At 40.5% G+C, this 19,373-nt stretch overlaps 2 protein-coding genes across 5 annotated transcripts; one reads left to right on the top strand and one right to left on the bottom strand.

The window, feature by feature from the left end:
* Positions 1–402: 402 nt before the first annotated feature.
* On the top strand, positions 403–18,269 carry LOC105266324 (band 4.1-like protein 4A). Of its 3 annotated transcripts, XM_011304376.1 has the most exons (16): positions 403–1,704; positions 3,536–3,834; positions 10,701–10,805; positions 11,226–11,365; positions 12,137–12,234; positions 14,377–14,497; positions 14,575–14,662; positions 14,757–14,873; positions 15,130–15,621; positions 15,938–16,152; positions 16,338–16,413; positions 16,610–16,689; positions 16,776–16,931; positions 17,519–17,786; positions 17,965–18,068; positions 18,182–18,269. In XM_011304376.1, exons 2-16 carry the CDS (start codon positions 3,721–3,723, stop codon positions 18,216–18,218), a joined length of 2,211 nt encoding a protein of 736 aa, XP_011302678.1. In that variant the 5' UTR covers positions 403–1,704; positions 3,536–3,720; the 3' UTR covers positions 18,219–18,269. The 3 variants fall into 3 exon arrangements, with proteins under 3 accessions (XP_011302678.1, XP_011302679.1, XP_011302680.1); XM_011304377.1 differs by lacking the exon at positions 17,965–18,068 and having other exon boundaries at positions 18,182–18,259; XM_011304378.1 differs by lacking the exons at positions 17,519–17,786; positions 17,965–18,068 and having other exon boundaries at positions 18,182–18,256.
* A 96-nt stretch (positions 18,270–18,365) lies between these two features.
* Srp9 (signal recognition particle 9) lies at positions 18,366–19,120 on the bottom strand. Of its 2 annotated transcripts, none has more exons than XM_011304374.1 (3): positions 18,838–19,120; positions 18,647–18,715; positions 18,366–18,544 (listed from the first exon to the last, which is right to left on the bottom strand). In XM_011304374.1, exons 1-3 carry the CDS (start codon positions 18,907–18,909, stop codon positions 18,419–18,421), a joined length of 267 nt encoding a protein of 88 aa, XP_011302676.1. In that variant the 5' UTR covers positions 18,910–19,120; the 3' UTR covers positions 18,366–18,418. The 2 variants fall into 2 exon arrangements, with proteins under 2 accessions (XP_011302676.1, XP_011302677.1); XM_011304375.1 differs by having other exon boundaries at positions 18,366–18,514; positions 18,838–19,114.
* Positions 19,121–19,373: the final 253 nt, after the last annotated feature.

Raw genomic sequence — 19,373 nt, forward strand, 5'->3', positions numbered from 1 at the left:
GGGAAGGAGCTTATCGATCTATGATCGTGTAGCTTTGTGAAGGGAGAAACTTCATTCATTCCCGAGGTGAAAGTCATCTTATTTCTCGGAAAATGCACGAGATGTCGTTGCACTTACCGAATTGCATTCGAGAATTATTTTCACGGAGTATAAACTGCTGTATCTGTTTTCTCATCGGTACAACGAAATTGTGTACGCGTTATCCAATGGTGAATGGTGGTAAAAACGATTTCAATGACTGAAGTTTGCCAGCTATAATCGATAAATTTAAATATCGAATTACTGTTCGAATCGATTAAATCGATGATCTTGTGATACAATTTTCATTTTCTTCGAAGAATTATTTATTGCCAACAGTTTATTTATTGCCAGTAGCTTATCTCCCTCACGATTCTTCAAAAACTCGGGTGTTCCACAGGTGGGGAACATCATTGTGGAAAGTCTCTCAGGATCACAGCAAAACATCCCTGAATATTCATAGTGTCACCCTTGTAACTAATAAAAACACGGGGTGCATTTAACTTGCAAATGGAGGTGTCGTGGATTAGCAGAACAAGCCCCTATCAAAAACCTGAAACCAGATCGTCGAGACCAGTTGACCCACTTAAAACCGTGTCAACGGCACGTCCAGAGGAACCCAACAGAGGTTTAAATAAAAAAAGATGCATTGAAAAAGTTGAAAAAAAGAATAGAAGTCCATTGACAAGTCCATAGCCTTTCCGAGAATAAAAACCCTTTTTCTTGCACAAAACTCGAAGAGACTCCAGTAAAAAGAGGAACAACTTAAAAAAAAACGTAGAAGCCTAAAAAAGGGCAAAAAGAATGGATGTGTACCAGTGCGCCTGGAAGAGTCGCTGAAGAGTCATCAAGAAGATGACGAGTGGAATCGAAAGGGATAGCGGGCACGCGTTGCGTATACAAAACAAAAAGTGAGAAAACTATAAAAAAAAAAACCTCTGGAAGAGTCGAGTGCCTTGAATCAGTGCTGGTAGCACGAGATCTTGTCCCCCAAAACCGTAAAAACCGAGGAAGAAAAGCGGAAGAGGGCCAGAATCAGAGAGCATCACCGAGGAGTCCATCATCCACTGGAGAAAATAGACTGATTTGTCCCCTCGAGACAGAAACTAATGACGACCAGTGATTAAAGATAAAATGCCCGATGGTGTCAGCTGTACGTTCGTCCCTGTCGTTTTGGTATCACGATGAAGGCTTCTTGGTTGTTCTCAGCGTCATGTACATCTCCAAGGTGTATTTTCTGTATCATACGTGTGTGCGCACGGCCATGGATACAACATAACGAAAGGAAAGGCAGGGAACGTGAAGAGGAGGTGGGAGATGACGAGGGTGGAGGAAGGGGGGTAGATGAGGCCGGTGGCAGGAGTGAAGGCAAAGAGGCAAAGAGGCATATTCCAATAGTCCGGTTGACTCGGCTCAGTCCGATCCAAACCACTGCCACGGTCACCACTTCTGTACTTCAATGCTTTTTTGAATAAACAACCGATTGCCGCCACTCGTAACTCACCCCAATACACGACAATCCGGATAAATTCAAATGCATTAATTCAGTGGACAATCTGTACCTGTGACGTGCTTTGTGTTTTTGTACATCAGCGTCTTATCATTTTTAAGAGGTTCACTGAAGAACTTTTTACTCTGCAAGTTGACAAGTCTTCACATGGAGGTGACAACGGGCTCCAATCACAGGTTGATATTCAAATCGATTTTCCTATTGATCGTTTACTACGCGAGTTTAATTTAGTTTATTTTAGTTTATGTTAGTTTATGTTAGTTTATGCTGCATGGAATGCCACTGGTGTACGGGCTTCAATGTTCAGGACATTGACTCCGCATTTTTTATTTCCTCATTGTTAGTTTCATGCTGAGTTATGGGGGAATATGTTTGCTGGATGTTTCGGAATACTTATGCTATCAATTGCTCGGTGGTTTATGCAGTTGGGGGGTGGGTATGTAGTTTACGTGGGAAATTGTTGCCTGGCGATGGGAGAACTACCGAGTTTTCACATTTAATTTGGAGTCGAGACAATGGGTGAGGGATTGTGCATTTTTTTTTTTGCTTTATTTTTTCTACTGTTCCCTCTCAATGCGCATCCTGAATAACTGCGGGAATATCGTGCGATGTATGTGCATGTGAATTCCCACTTTGTACATGCTCGATTATTAAATTCAATGTTCTGACACGGGTCTGGGGGAATGAAAGGACAGAACAGGTTTTAATTAATTAGGAGTGATAAAGTTCGGGATTTCATGGGGTTGCGGAGGCGGCAATGGGGTGACGCATTTTTCCTTTTCATTTTTTTTTTTTGGAGACGCTTGGGCTGATAACCATTCTCATTTATCACTCGGAATTTTCCGCGGGTGAGGGGGAATGGGAGATATTAATTCAATTAAATAGCGCTACTGAAGTTGAGAATAATTCAATGTGAGGCCCTCACGTTTTAATTCACTAATGAAAACTCATTCATTCGGTGGTCCATCGATTTTATTCCCACGTAAAACTGCTTTTGAAAATTCCTCGATCTAATTTCTATTTCTTAATAATACATTTTTAATTTTGATTAATTATTAAAATCTCGCATTTCATGGAGTTATGCAAGAAGAGGAGGGAGGATTTTTTTTATTTATTTTTGAAGTACGTCAAGGTTGATAAAAATTCTCATTCATCACCGGCATTTTCCTGAGAGACGGCGGGTTGAATAAAATCTCGTAGCTGAAGCGAGTATTAATTGGATGTGAGGTCCTCAAGTTTTAATTCATCTTTTTCATCAGATTTTGTTGTATTTTTTTTTTTATTAATAAAAGGGGAAATTGTCGAGTGTTGAAATGTCGAAATTACGGGGTATGCGCTCGTTATACTGGTGAAGGCGAAAAAACCGACGGTGAAGTCCTCCCACTCGTGCACGTGCGTCGTGTTCCTCGCTCAAACACCAAACTGTGAAGAATTGTGTGTATGACGGTTTTTTTGTAACGGTATTAATACGTGTAACGGGAGGAAAAATTCAAATATTCATGGGGAACGATTGGTCGCGGAGAAGAGGTTCCTGGGAGTTCGGAAAAAATTAGAATTCGAATTAAAATGCTTTTCGTATTTGAATGTCCCGGAATGACGAGATAGTGTGCCTCAGTGTGAATCAAATATCAATTCTTCATTAACCGTTTAATTATATTAATGCATCGAAATATTGGAGTAAATGTGTCCTAAAAAATATTGGCGTCCTCCCCCGAAATACTCGGACGTAATTATACAAAGGGAATTTTTCATTTAATTAATCATCACGAAAAAGAAATGAAAATTCCCCAAAAAATAGTCTGGAATTACCCATCTCTCTGATTGAATAATAAATTCCAGTTTAACCTCATTGCGAGATTTAAACCACTCGTACCGAATTTGCATTCCACCCGCCACAGACTGCCCCAATTAGAACCGATTAATTCGAAAGACTGCTGGAATGCAAGTTGAGAGAAAAAGAAAATTGAAACAATAGTGAAAATTCAAATTTGCCTTGTTCTCCACCAGGATGAAAGAAAATGGAATAAATTGAAGCTGAGGAAACGAGCTGAGAGGGAATTAGATAGTCAGCACCGAGGATCAAACAGAAGTGGGTGAGAAGAGGAGAGGAAGGGTCAGGGTTCAACCAAGAGGCGTTAAATAAAATTGAAAGAAAAAAAAAGAAGTGGGAAAAGGAGTGAAGGGGGAAAAGGATGGTGGTCGAATGGCTGTGTCCTGGACTGAGGCCCACTGGTAGTCGCAGGCCTCGGATTCTCCACTGCAAGGTCATTCTTCTGGATGAACACGAATTACTGCAGGATGTACTTGTGAGTATCTGATTAATTACAATCTCTCACCCCTGCGACCCGAACAATTTACGATTTTTCTCCCCGATTGAAAAGGCGAAAAGAATTTTTTTTCCTTTAAAAAAATGAATAATCCATTGATTTTTTAATATAAGGGGACATTCGACTCGTCCCCCATTCGAATCCAATTGATAAATCATTCCATTAATGACGGATGGGAAAAAAGATTTTACCTGTTAACTCGACGGGTTTCTAACTCATTGAAATGGATGACTCAGTGAAAATGGCGCAAGTTCCATTCAAATTGGAACTGTTCTGGTACTCCCGGAGGGAATTATCGTGGCGCATTTTGATGAGAGATCGAGTTGCTAACTTTTCCCCTTGGCTGTTCGTTCTGAAAGGGTTGAAGACGAATATAACACACGATAGTGCAGAAATATCCAAATTAAAAGCAGGAAAAAGCCAACGGATCGGAAGTCTAATGGGATGAAACGTATCACATCCCATTCATCAAGACAAACACGCGTGCTGTACTCCCGGGAGTTCTCGGAGTCCCATTCGCACCAAAAAAAGAAAAAAAAAATGCTGAACGAGTTCCCGAGTACTTTCTGAGAGCTCCACCCCCTCTAGGCTCGACATTGTTCCCTGTGCTTATATTAGCCGCCAAACGAAAACCCCATGGGTTGAAGGGCGACGGAGGGAGAAATCGAAATTACTTAATGGAGTACCTCGCAGCCATACACGGATTTATATTCCTGTTCCCCGCGTGGAAAGAGATATAATCCTAAAATTATAACTCAGCTTTTTCACGGAATTATCCAGTGAATATATTCAACTTTTCATATTTTCAATAGATCTTGTGAGTAGTGAGAGATATTCCCGTAGAACCCTTGAAATTTCAATGATAGAAATGTTTGAGCTCATTAAGAAAATTCAATCTGCTATCTCAATAGAATTTTCATCTCATTTAGAATCGAGATTAAATGCTGCGGAAAGTCTGCCGGTTTTTAATCCTTGATTTTCATCGAAATTTTTTCATCGCAATTTCTCGGATGAAAAAAAAACATGAAAGTAATACCGTGTAAATTAGAATTTCATTGAATATTCAAAAAAATTCCCAGAATCTCGACCAACAAGAGATGAGTCCCACGTAAATTAGGGGTTGTAAAAATTTCACACTTTTTACTGAATAGCTCGAGTAGTCTGAGTAATTTTCTGCTAGTATACGGCCGAAGGTAAAAGTCTCGAGAAAAATCGACCAGCTCGTACCAGAAGATTATTTATTATTTTGGAATTCCTCCAAAGATGCCTCACCCTCACTCCACTTCCACCTCACCATGTCCCCCTGATATCACATTTTCTTGATTAAATGAACTTCATCTCGGCCAAGTGCTCATACTCTCCCCTCAAATTCCAAGTACCGGGTACTCACATAAACATTCGCGTTATCCCCGTGAAACAGCGGATCCTAAAAAAAAAATACAAGAGTCATGGGGCACCGACTTTGGCCCCTGCCCTGTTATTAGCTGATACCCCAAAATTGACGCCAACCCTTCAAAATCCCCCTGTCCCCCCTCAAGGCTCCGCTAATTCACGCGGCAGCCCTCCGGGCCCTCACCCCCTCCTTTTTTTGTCTTCCCATCCCCTCGAGAAATTTCGACGAAGGGCGTGAACACCAGAGGGGAAATTCCTCGAGGATCAGTTATGCACGTGCCTCACCTCCAACTCTACCCTAAAATTTCTGAACCATTACCCAGTTATTTGGAAACAATTTATCTCAATTGTCACAAATCTTTTAACCCATTCAATTATCCTCTGGGTATTCCTGTCCAACACCAATAAGTTTTTTATAAACTATTTGGGGAATACGAGTTCTCACGGGATGATGAGGCAAGACAACATTCGGTTTTTGTTCAACAATTGAGTCGTACGGAGAAATTGAGTCATTAAAAGTTCGCACGGTCCAATTATCCGAATTTTCGAGAAATTTGCGCTTGACGTGGGGGAGGGCGCAGATTACTACTATTGGGTGGAGCATCAGGTCTCATTAATTATCAGCCATCTCTCAATTTTCCTCATCCTGAAAAATCAACATGAGAAAAAAAAATGTCGATTCAATCTGGAACGTCCCATCGACCTGAAAAAATTATTTCTTATTATTTAATTACTCCATAAAATCATTTCTATCCACGTCAATCCAATCAATCAAAATAAAAATAAAAGACGTAATTACTATCAAAATATATTGACAACATTTGAAGTAAACACGATCGCTTCGCACTTCGACGCGAGTAAATTCCCTCCGAGAAGGAATAATTTCCCTAATTACAGCGATAACGGTGGAAGGAGTTGGAAATGGTGACTAAAAAAAAATATGAAAAATGTTAAAGACATTTTAATTGGTGATCGATCAGTGGAATGATTGGTAGGCGGAAACACAGCCGTTGGATGGCTAACGAAGCGCGTAACGTGCGAGCATTAATTATCAGTGGGGTGAGAGGACAAGACAACTAGTAGTAGATAGTAGCTCGTTGAATACCCGCGGTCCCTGGGAATATACCATCACCCCAGAGGGCTCTTTCCGAGTCCTCACGATTTTCTATAAAAAATATTTATGCAAAAAATTCGCTGTTCCTCCAATTTCGGTTAAAAAAAAAACCACAAATTTTTTGAAAACCCCCAGGAACTCACATCCCTGGCCAAATTAATCGGGGGCTAAAAGGGGGTCGAAGGGGGGATGCACTGACAAACGGTTCAGCAAAAACCGTCTTCCGGGACGACTACAGAAGAGATGCTGCATATAAACGGACAAGATGGACCGGTCCCTTTGCGAATATAACGTGTATTATATAGAAGTCTGGAATTACGATGAGGCTTTATACGGTGCGAGACATGCCAGATAATACGACCGGATAGAGATAAGCCCTTCCGGCATGCTACACCAACCGGTATTAACATATGATTTACGATATCATCACCAATAAACCTGAGATTCACTCCTATCCATCGAAAATATTCCCCCAATTTTTCCTAGACCTCGAGAAAAAAATCTTCCAAATTGATTTGCTTCCCTGCAAGTTGCTCGAACGACACAATAAATTAACAAATAAACACACATGAATAAATAAATAAATACATGAATTGCAGTATCTGTCCCACTCGATCATAAAACGCGATAAAATTATCGCGAGCAAAAGGACATGATAAGGTCCGAAAAAAATGGGGAATCCGCGTATGAGACGATAAATTGGTAAAATCGATAGTGAAGAATGCAAAAAGAAGAATGCATGTGGATCATGGGTAGCGATTCCCACGAAAGGTAGATGTACCTGAAACCTCGCTGGGGGGCTGATACACCCATCGAGAAATGGTTAAATAAACGGTTGCAAACGAAAGCGAATGATGCCTGAGGGCTAGGCCATGGCCCCGCTGTTCATCGAAAGCACGCGAACCCCAAAGATGATTACTTGGATCTCTGTATGCCACCTATAACTACCCGGGCATCTAGAGTCGCCTGAGGCCCTCTTTTCTCTCATTCCCCTTTTTTTTTACCCTCCATATCTCCCCTGAAGATGTTTTATTCTCATTTTCCCCGTGTTATGTTGCCTTTTACCCGTTCAACTGCTGCACACTTTCATTATGTGGCTCAGGTACTCGTTTATTTGTTCATACGACCTTGCGTGCCGGTGGTGTCTGTAAGGCACCTCGTTCCTCAACTTCGCACCACGTGGCTCAAATGCACGGCATTATTTTTTTTTTTCTGTCTACGCGGGGCTGGGGAAATCATCCAAGTGTTGAAGGCAATTACACGGGTTTCAGGTGGAATATCTTTCACCATTTTTCGGGATTCAACGAGTTGATGAGTAATTTCTCTCGTGAGCTTTAATGAGGGTGTCGTTGGACTTGTGGTCAGGGTGTGCTGGTTGGATATTTTTTTAATCTGGGATATTGTGCTTGAATTCAATTTTCATCGCAATTTCTCATTTTGCGTCGATGCAATGGGGTGCTCCTGGTGGAAAATCCCTTGGAGTAAAATTCTAGATACTCACCCGAAACAATTTTCAAGTCAACAAGACGAGATAATCCGGTTTCTCACGATTTACGCACCGGTAATCCCCGGGTTTCAGGTTTGATTCCCGTTGAAAGCCTCTCTGAATTCTTCTTCTAATTAATCCCTCAGAATCCTCCCAAATGCATTCTATGTCTCATAAAGAAAAACGTTAGAGAGACTAACGGATCGCTACAGGTGTCACTCGACACACGAAAATCACTTATTTAATCCAGAAAAAATCTCTCAACTCAAAATTTAATTATATGACGTCCACAATTTATTCTCGAACTCCACACAAATTTCCTGTGGTAAAAGCTACCAGGATCTACAACAAAAAATGTTGAAAAAAAAAAATAGAATACCACCGATAACTGGTAGATAGTGGTACGGGAAAAAGGGGCTTAAGTCGAGCACAAGAGGTGCCCCCAAGAAACATTTCTACTTTCGAATGCCTCTGACGTATGCCCCCCTGACGTGCTCGTTTTTTTTTATTTCTCTCCACCTCTTGTTTCGGTATTTTTTTCCTGCCTTTCGTCTGTACTCCACTCGTTCCATCCATTCGGGGTCAATGGCAACGTCTTGGGGATACAGTACTGAAAACCCAAGGAGAAGGCATAGACACAAAGGCGAGTCACAAAAGTTTATTGCGTATTTCATGGCCCATATGGAGAGATGAATATTATTTTTATCCGGACTTTTATGGTAAATAATAAATACGGGTACCATGAATAACCACTCCCCGGGTGAAAAAAGGAGAGTGACATTTATTTTAGGTGAACGCTTCGTTCTGCGTCTTTTTTTTCCCAATCGAGACGATTGCTCATTTTAATAAATAACTATTAATCAATCAGACTCATAAAATAGTGTAATTCAATCATTTTTTTTTTTTATACTAGTGCTTTTTATTCTGAGGGGCAGTCTTTTAATTTTTTTTAGGTCCTCTGTTTCGTTCCCCATAGATACCGTATAATCATCACGTACTTTTTGCCGGGGGATGTATACGTGAGTGCACGCAGCATTCGGCGAATGTCTTAGAAAATGAGGGGAGAAATTGCGAGAGGGCACCCCCTGGGGTGGGGCCCACCTCCATCGAGGGCCCAGTCATTTCCAGGCTCGCGTGATTTCCTGTCATCCACTGGTTGACATTTCCGGAAATTCCAGTCAATATCCCTGAATTTTCAATTATGGGTGGTTAAATTTTTTTGATTTTTGAAATTTTGTTGTTGATAATGGAAAAGTACTTTGTTCGTGGGGATTTTTTCGATTGATTGATTTGATTTCTTTGGGATTATTATTTCTCGTTGGGGTTTTGGTGGTGGAATTTTTTTTATATTTAAAATGGACTGCCGAGTCACGCCCGTTGTATACCCGGACTTGGGGCAAGCCTGGCACATACCGATGTAAACGCTGGATCCGCGTTGAATGATAATTTTCTCGGGTCGACTAGGGAATTAACATTTCATAGGAGTTATTTTTTAGGGAGAAAGGGAAATGGCTTTCTACGGAGTGAAAAAATTCTCGAGAAAACATCAGGAATCTTCCCCTATTCATTTTTCACATCACATATTATTGTTTTAATTGAAATCTTTAACAAATTCCAAAAGTTTCTCTGACAGTAAAGGGAATAGTAATTTCCCCAACACTGTCTGAGTGCGTGATGCCAGTGATTCCACCTCCTCGAGAAAAATCAACGAGAATAAAAGGAAGTAAAAAGAAAATCATCCAATTTGAAACGTGAATGATCCCCAGGAGTAGAACTCCTTCCCCTACTCGTAAACGAGGTGAATCCAACGAGAGCGCGAAATGACGGCTAATTACACGGCGTGAGCGTTTGATGTTGAATTTTTTTTTTTATAAAAAATTGTGGCAGCTCTCCGCTATTTTTCAGTGAATCTGGTCTGAAAGCAGAGATTGACCCCCGACACGCACGGCATTTCTGCATTTTTCCTCTCCCCCGTATTTCTTTGTTCCGTCGGTGCCTTTTTTATATCACTCGTTTCCTTTTCTTTCTACTGACCACATCGACTTATACACACGTGTTTATTTTCAAAAGAAGTATTACAATTTTTCAACAACTACCAATTTTTTCAAATAACATTACACATATTTTCAATATTTATTTATTCTTCGAATGCATACAGTGAATATAATATATTATATATATTATATGATGCATCAGCAAAATAATTGAGTGCAATTTTTTTTCTGCCGTTGGATTGTGGGTTGACGTTGATGATAAAATTTGATGAAAATGAGAATGAAGTGAAAAATGAAATAATTTAAAGGGGAGGTGGGGGTGTATGGGGTTCTGGGCACGTACGGTGAGGGCGTCGCCCGTAGCTCTGTCAGTGGTGCATGTCCTCGTGGAGCTGGTGGAGCTGGTGGAGCTGGTGGCAAGGGGGACCCCAGGCCAGAGGGGAAAACAAATGGACGTCACGGACGCCTGGCTCCAGTGGGAACAGGAAACCACCGATTTCAATCTCGGGTACCAGACCGACTTTCGTGCATGTACGTTCAGCCTCGGTGCACCAATGCGTACAGAAATCAATGCACGTTTTCATCTTGATGGAAACTTTTTTTTTTGGCATTTATCGCATTTTTCCGATGAGCCTCACGCTCACGATCCATTTCATCCCATTTTTCGCCATCCATCCCCGTATTTTCAAAAGTTCATTAATTTATTCGAAAAAATATCTGTTATTTATTAATTAATATCACGTTTTGTTGGACAAAAAATCTTTTCTCAGAGGAAAAAATTATTGTAAATTCAGAGAAATTTCGAGGATTCATTTGAACTCCGGTTGTGAATAATAAACAATAAATAATGTTGTTTCAGAGTTCAAATCTGGGTCAAGAGTTACTGGACCGTGTCTTCCGGCATCTAAATCTCCTGGAGACGGCGTACTTCGGTCTTCGTTACCTGGACCACGAGAATCAGACAGTAAGAGAAACAATAATAATATGTCTGAGTTTAAAATCGGATTACAAATGAAATGGAAATGGGAATAGCGTGGTGAAAGTAATAGGATAGGAGATACAAATGAAAATTATCGAAAATTTCTCGTTAAATTGAGAATTGCCATGGCCATCCCCCGATTCGGGGCCCAACTAAACTCAAATTGAATTCACCCTTTTCAAATTAATTCTCGAGAAACGTAAATCCTCGCTGGGGCTTATGGAATGCAATCGTTGATAACTCAACGTTTCCCTCACTCGAGTTGGAATTTGACTATCCAATTGATGAGGGGAGCATTCCGGATCATCGTCAAAGTTTTCGACGTAATTTCCGGTCTCCTCCAGCCCATCCAATAACATGCATTCCCTTTATTTATGGTTTATTTGTTCGTTGATTGCTTCACAGCAATGGCTGGACCCGAGTAAAAAAATAGCCAAGCAGTTGAAAGTGAGGAAGGGTGATCCCATGCCCGACACTCATACCCTCTATTTTGGGGTGAAATTCTACGCCGCCGATCCCTGCAAACTCATCGAGGAAATCACGAGGTAAGAATTCCACCCAATTACTCCATCCTCTATTTAATTTACATCCTCATCACGCTCTCATTTTCCTGACGTTAACAATCCCTCATTGAGAAATGAAAAAGCTATTAAAACAATAACTCAGGATTAGTAAAAAATTCATTTAATCACTTGACGGTTCAAACGATCGTCAGCATCTGTCCACAATAGCTTTAATTCGGAGAAAAACAAATCTATTCATGAGCATTCCATTCAACAACCTGTTCATTCGGCATAATAAAATCGTTTAAATAGACTCGACATTCAGTACAAGAATTAAACGACAAAGTTTATCAAACGAAATGGAGCCATTGAATCGAGCGAAACTCGTTAATTCCCTCGAACCCAGAGGCTTTCAACGAGCTACTTTGTTAAAGACAGAAAAATACTGAGAAACCGGGGGAAAAGAGGATTCTAAACTTGTTTAGAGTTTAACAAAGGGGGTGAGAGGAGTAAAGTGGGGGGAGCCAAATTGTATTGAAGAAATTCACCCGACAATTAGTGGAACGCACCAATTACCCACGCCAAGGAGAAGGGGTAAATTATAGAGTAGCCGTCATTTCATGTTGGATGCTCGAAATCACATCGCTTCCAGGTTCTCCTTCCGATTGGTGATCCCTGGTGAATTATCCCTGGGACTCCCGGCTTGTGCCCGGGGGGCATCCCCTGACAACACTCAAATTGCAGAGTCTCGTCTCATTTTTTTTACATTCATTATTTTCACTTTTTTTTTTCACCCTCTGGGTGCTCTTCCAGGTATCAATTCTTCCTGCAAGTCAAACAGGACATTGTTCAGGGGAGACTTCCAGTTTCATTCGATTTGGCTGCGGAACTTGGCGCTTATGTTGTACAGTGTGAGTACACTATCTATTTTACATCAAGTCAATTATTTATTCTCAATGAAATTTCGGGATGCGCAGGGAAAAATGACTCTTAGGGGAAATCCCTCCATTTTATTTGAATTTATTTTCTCAACTCCCAGACACCTCAAACAAATTCCCACGATGTCTCCGGAAAACATCATTAGTCCCCCCTCAAAAAACAATTATCAAAGTCTGGAAGAAATACTTGAAACCCATACAAACGCACAAAAGATGCGACGAATGCATTAACTCAGGGGAAAATCTTGACGCCCGACACAATTGTCTCTGATCCCCTGAAAACGACTTTCCCGCGCTTTCTCATGCCCATCCTCACTCCCCCACGACATGAATCTTACAAAAGTAATGTGAAAAAAAAAATTACACGGTGAAAAAAAATTTGTGAGAGATGTAAAAGATGAAAAGAGGAGAGAAGGCAGAAGACATTTGAATTTTCCGCAGTTATCAACCGCGAGATTCAAAGTTACGGGCAAATAGAGATATGTGTGGCAAATGTTTGCCGTCTCCTGGTGCATCAAAAGATAGAAGGAATGAATGTTGGTCGTTTATGTGCTCCGGGTGAAACAGAGGAAAATAGGAGCCAAGGGGTCTTCCCGTGGATCTTTTTGACCAAATGAAAGGGAAAGAAAAATAAGAGTAACATAAACCACCAACGGAGATACTCTCAGCACCGAGATTCTGCGGTTTGACCGTTGTAATATGTGAAATAACTCATGAGATTGAAGGATGCACTCTTATGAATTAACCAACCCCCGTCTATTCAACCTTATCTCCAGCCACTCATTTCTTCCCCATATTTTATTTATTAATCTTATCTGACCTCACTTAAATGATCATTATTCCCTAAGTTCAGTCCCTACCTGTACCCCTACCCTTCCCATTCGACCTTCCATTATCCCCAGTCTTACGGAGATTAATTGAACTACTTTGATTCTATTTGAGATAATAGTCTGCAGAAATAATGAAAGTGATCGTTTACATTTTTCACGCGCTCATCCTCCCTTTGCTTTCCAATTTTAATTGTACAATTTTTCATGATTGAATGACAAATTCTGAGAATATAATTGAAATTGAGAGCCAGTGATACTCTCAATTCATTCCGATCTAACACAATTCTCCACCGGTATGTATTTCACAAGAACTTGGCATTCAACCCTCGTTGAATAAACTCACCTCGTCGTGATAATTTATGCAAGTAAATAGAAACGAGTGAGATGAGATGACAAGTGCACTCGTAGAACGATGACAATTTTAATGATGTACTCGGAAAATGAAAAATTCCCATTAAACCTTCAACTTCATTTAGACATCTTATGCGATTACACGTAGTTAAATTTCCACGATGTTAAATATGACGTTATAAAAGATTCTAGCTGTTGCGGAACAGACCATTAGTGGCGATATTTCGAGCATAAACCGGAGTGCCTTGAGGGGGGCTGTAAATATAAAACCATTGGCCAACACACCAGACATCCATCAATGTCAGGTCATTTAATTACAAACAAAGTGCAGCATTATTGTCTGAATGATGCGTCTGTCATGTCTTCAGTGTAGCCAGTGGTTGAAGCCCTCTAGACCCATTGGTAACGTAATATCCCATTGGTTTGCTCGTGGTTTTTCCAAGTCGTTAAAGAGCGGCTCCAGTTACACTCCAGGCTAATCGATCTGTGGTCTTCCTTGTTACTCGAGATGTGTAATTCCTCGGCATTTCTTATTTTCCACATTTTATTTCCTCTTCATATTCTCTAATGAACGTGTCCTGTGACCAGTCCTCCGTTAATCGTTTGCTAAGTCTTTTTAAGCGTGACGAGAAAACCGGAAAACATCTTCTTCATTCATACTCGTAAGTCACTTTATTATTTCACTTTAGTTCAGTTTTATTTTCTCGAGAAAAAATCACGTCGTGGGGAGAAATTCTTTTCAGGTGTTCTCCGAAAATATTTCAGCTACTCGGAATTCCATTTTTCATTGCGTCTTGTATTATTCACGGTAATCTCTAGAATTATTTCATTTTCTTAGAAAATACAATGGAATAATGTTATTGAAAAATTCATTGGGCGCAAATGAATTTAGTAATGGAATAGAATTTTATCAAATTGATTATATTTTCTCCAGCGGAACTCGGTGATTACGATCCCAGGAGGCATTCCCTCGGATACGTCACGGAATTTAGATTTCTGGCCAATCAAACAGCGGAACTTGAGGCCAGAATCGTTGAGCTCCATAAAACACTTGTGTAAGTCTCATTACACTATCGTGCAAATGAGCCCACAATTTTTTTCTACTTTTGCATGATTTTTATTCTCTTTCCAGGGGTCAACTCCCCTCCGCTGCGGAGCTCAATTACTTAGATAAAGTTAAATGGCTGGAAATGTACGGAGTTGATTTGCATCCAGTATTGGTAAATATTTACGCTTGAAGTCTGATAACTTTTTTCCTTTTTCCTTTTTCCACATTTGCGCATTTTTTTTTTTTTCAACGCTCAATACTTTCAGGGGGAAGATAACGTCGAGTATTTTCTCGGCCTCACACCCAGCGGAATTATCCTTCTCCGGAATAAAACTAAAGTGGGAAATTATTACTGGCCACGGATCAATAAAATATACTATAAGGTGAGCTCCAGGAAGAACTTGAGGCTTTGATATTTCAAAACTCATCTCCAGTTCCTCACAACCTGGCCAATTATAACTTCATAGTTTCCTAAATACTTGGAATTTCGTAATTTTAATGAACCTCCAAACTTCATAACTCGCATATAAAGTCATCCAGGATTCACCTAAATTTTATATAAATTATTGTACGTCATTTCAACGATCTGACATGTTCATTCTTTACTTACAATTCTGTACAATCGGTGAAATTGTCCAGGGTCGTTACTTCATGCTCCGAGTGAGTGAAAAGAATTCGGAGGAGCGAACCCATGGATTCGAGACACCATCGAGAGGTGCCTGTCGTCACTTATGGAAATGCTGCCAAGAGCATCAGTCTTTCTTCAGGCTGATGGCGACAGGTCCACCACCACTGAGTCCGTACTCTCGTTTCCGCTCTTACAGTCCACCGACCTCTGAAAAACATCAGGGCTCAATTCGTCGTAATCCACCACCAGCATTTCAACGTGCACCGAGTCGTCGGGCCCAGAGGCGTGTTGTTGAGGGCCAGGAGATGGTTGGACCGTTTGTTGAAACTCCAGCAATCGATCGTAACATTACGATCAACTCGAGTAACTGCAGTGCCTCGAGGCACGTTAATAATTCCAGCCCAAGAAGCACTAGGAGTGCACCGTGGACACAGAGTCAACCTCGTGGACTTTATACGTCATCGAGTCCACGTTCCGTCAGATCGGCAGGCACTGCACCTGCTGTAAGTTCAATACTTCCATCATCACTTATTTTATATCACCATATACAACTTTACTGGCCCTTTTTCTAACCATTTCGCAGCGATTTTATTTCGCCTTTTACGATAATTTAATGGGATAATATCCCATTCCTTTTTCTTATCATTTCTCTCGCTGTCGAGAACCTGAAGAGAGACGAGGAGAACGATCAAAACAAGTCAATTACTCGCAGTCTGTTAGTCATGTCACGCATGTATTTCAATTCCCATCGATTTTTTTTATATTGAAAATTTTATTTTCTTTACTGGGAATAAATGTGAATAATTATGGATTCCTCAGCTACTGAGTCGCCTTCAACGGAGAAGTTCCTCGGTGGAGAGCCAGAGCTCTGGTGACAGTCACAGTCGAAGTGGCCACAGAAGAAGAAGCCACAGCCACAGTCACAGAAGACACAGTCGCCACTCGGATTGCGAATCGGAAATGTCTAGAGGCTCTGACAGTAGATCCGGTCACAGAAAACACCGGAGAAAACACCGAAGCTCTAGGAATTCACGGTACATACTACATCCATCCGGAAAATGAAACTATGAATAATAAATTTATTGTTCCTTGGACAATTTTCATTTCCGATTGACTTGGAAATAAGAAGCCAAATTTGGTGGAAAAAAATTCAATGCATAGAATATCCTCGACCAATTTTCTTGCACCCCCTTTTATTATTATTTTTTATGTCTCGCAGACACGAATTGGTGGACTCGGAGCCACAATGGAGAGAGGCCCAGAGGAGAAAAGGAGAAGGAGTTCAAAGAGCCGTGGCAAGCATTTCTACTCTCTGAATTACTGGCAATTTCTCTATTGACTTGGCAAGACCACTTAATCAATATTGCAAATGTCTTGAAAAAATCGTTAATAAAATTCAATATTTCTTAATGTCAAGTCAAGAGTAGTTTTCGCCGGTTTAATATATATTCGTAATTCGTTTTAATTATTTTCAAAATTATCTTTGTCTAGGTCAGTCACACAGAGCCCAGGAGACGACACAGAAGTAGACACCGGTCCCCATCTCAAAAATTGCCAGACGAGCTTAGAAAGTGAGTCCTACAAAAATTCCAAAAATTCCCCCCGAAAAATCAATGGAGAGTAAACAGGAAAAATAATATTTTTCAATGATTTCCAGACACTTAGAGTTTAGTTTAATCGACACTTCAGGAATGAGTGAGCAACAGCGTCGTGAGATATCCTACAAAGTGGTGCAAACTCAGGGGCTCACTCAGGTGCACCAGCAGTCGGTGAATCCTCGTCTGAATGGCGTAGATGCCTCGTTACCACCTAGGTACGATGATCTCAAGAAGACATCAGCCCACTACAATCCTCCTCCCATGGAGGATGAGACGGGATCTGTAGTCATTGTTTGAAAAAAAAAAAAAATGGAAGAGAAAAACTGAAAAGAATGAAACCCCCTCCACTATGCATGATTAGTTCAGGAAATTGTGGGGCAAAATGGACTTGAGATATTTTCACTCACGATATTTATATTTATTAACAGATAAATAAATCGAACTGTACTTTACAAAATAGTCCCATTTCGTGGGAGTCATTCGTCGGTTTCCATGAGACTTGAATATTTTTTTGGACAAAAAAAAATTCAGAAGGTTGGATTTTGCCCTCTCAACTCCTACTCGTTTGATTATTTTGAATTAATTTATTTGAAGCATGTACAGCTGAAGGAGTTTGAGCATGCCCTTTATTTATTCGTTCGAAGCATGATTTACAGTAATAAATCACTTATTAACAGCCTGTCGCACTGTTTATTTATTTCCCGTGCATCAGCACCAATTGTCTGGCTTTGTTTTCGTTGAAAAAAAAAAAGAAGCTATTGAGGGGGCCAGATTGAAGACAACAAGAGATTAACGCTTTCAGACCGATTTCGACGATCGACAGGCGAGAGAGACGAGTGCGTCACAGTCGAGAGGGAATTTACGAGGCAACATCGATAAGGTCCAGTCGATATGAACCAAAGTATCCGGATGTTAGGTACGATTATGAGAGGAGAGATTGTGACACGAGTGCACGAAATAGCCGAGTACTCGTGGGAAGTAATGCTGACAGTGGACTTGGGGAGAGCACACCCCAGGATTTCTCCAGCTGCTGTTCCAGCTCAGCCGACAGCACGAGGGCACTACGAGTGGTAGGTTCTGGATAATAATTTTTTTGTTTTTTAACTTGTGTGAACGCCTCTGCTTCAGCCATTGCTTCACGTACCCCGTTTTCAAGGATAAAGGGATATTCCAGTAATGTGATTTCGTTTTATTGGTTGATAAAGCTACTAATGGAGTACTGTAGTTGTTTATTTAAATTTGGTGTAGACGCAAATGCCACTATTGGGAGATGGGCGCTATGATCTGCCTTCGAATCAAGAAAATTCGTCTGTTGATGCTACTCTGGATGCAGTACTTCAGCCAATTATCTCGTAAGTCGTTCCCCGCGTGCCGTCCATCCCCACATCAATTCTCACTTGCAAATTATTCCCCTAAATGAATTATGCCCCAGTCTAAATTCGAATAAAATGCTTAATGGTTCCAGAACATTAACGCGAAGATCTAGGAGCCACCCCAAATGAAGAACTCGGAAATCATCACCAGGGAGTCAATGTTTTTTTACACTTAATAAATGTTTAACTCTGTATTTCAATAAAAAATGATAATCGTACTAGTCACAGGATCTCTTGATGAATGAGGAAAAAAATGATGACTTGTAGTCAACCGAATTGTTTGAATGTTTTTTATTAAAAATATATTATACCTAAGTCTCATTGGATATTTAATTATCCTTGGACGCCATGTGCCTCATCAGGTTCCCGATGAATTTTTCCATTTTCTTAAGGTCTTGGGCTATTTCTGTTTTGTACTGCAAACACTGCATCCAAACAACGAAAAAACAACAGGCCTTAATTACAAAATAATTATTGCATTACAACTTACATATACACCTGAGCACCTCAACTGAATAAATACGAGGATTTATTTAAAAAAAAAAATAATCACATACTGTTCGATTGTCAGTCAATTTGAGGCACAACACTCCCTTGTTGTGACAGTACTTCATAGAATAACGAGCCTGTAATTTCACAAAACGAATAATTAATCGATTAATCCGATTGGCGTCCATGGAGCTCAAAAATTCCACCGTTTAATTAATGAATTTTTGATTATTTGGGACAGGTGATTTTTGTGGAGTACCTTTGCTGGATCCTGGAGATATAACCGCTCTGCTCCTTTCTCGAACTCCTCCCAGGAGCTCATGTACGTCATCCTTGGAAAATTCGATCTTCTCGTTGAAATAAAATCCAATTTCTCCCCTCGAAAACGTCCGAAAGCACTTAGATTGTACTTTCAATAATGTTTATTCCATGCAACTACAACTGACAGATTATTGTTGGTGAGTCTCGCCATTTGTGCTCACGTGGAGAGTTTTTACAGAGATTGGAAGAGAGATCAGCGGCGCTTACAGCAAAGAAAAAATGGAGATATTTATAACGGCGGCTACGGAACTAAAGAGAGGTTCAGTTCTACGGGTTTGAGTGACCTCAGCGGCATCGTAGTACTGCACCCCAGGAGAGGGAGGGCGCAACACGCAATGTTGGGGTGTTTTTTTTTTATTAACCAAGTTTTTATTGCAATGCTGGGGTGTCCATCAAGTCGACGGGGTGAATTTTATTTTCTGCTGTACGAATACTTTTTGTTTTTCATTTGTTTAACTGAAATTTAGCCGACTG

This window comes from Fopius arisanus, unplaced genomic scaffold (assembly GCF_000806365.1).
Source record: "Fopius arisanus strain USDA-PBARC FA_bdor unplaced genomic scaffold, ASM80636v1 scaffold00037, whole genome shotgun sequence".
Taxonomy (NCBI): Eukaryota; Metazoa; Arthropoda; class Insecta; order Hymenoptera; family Braconidae; genus Fopius; species Fopius arisanus.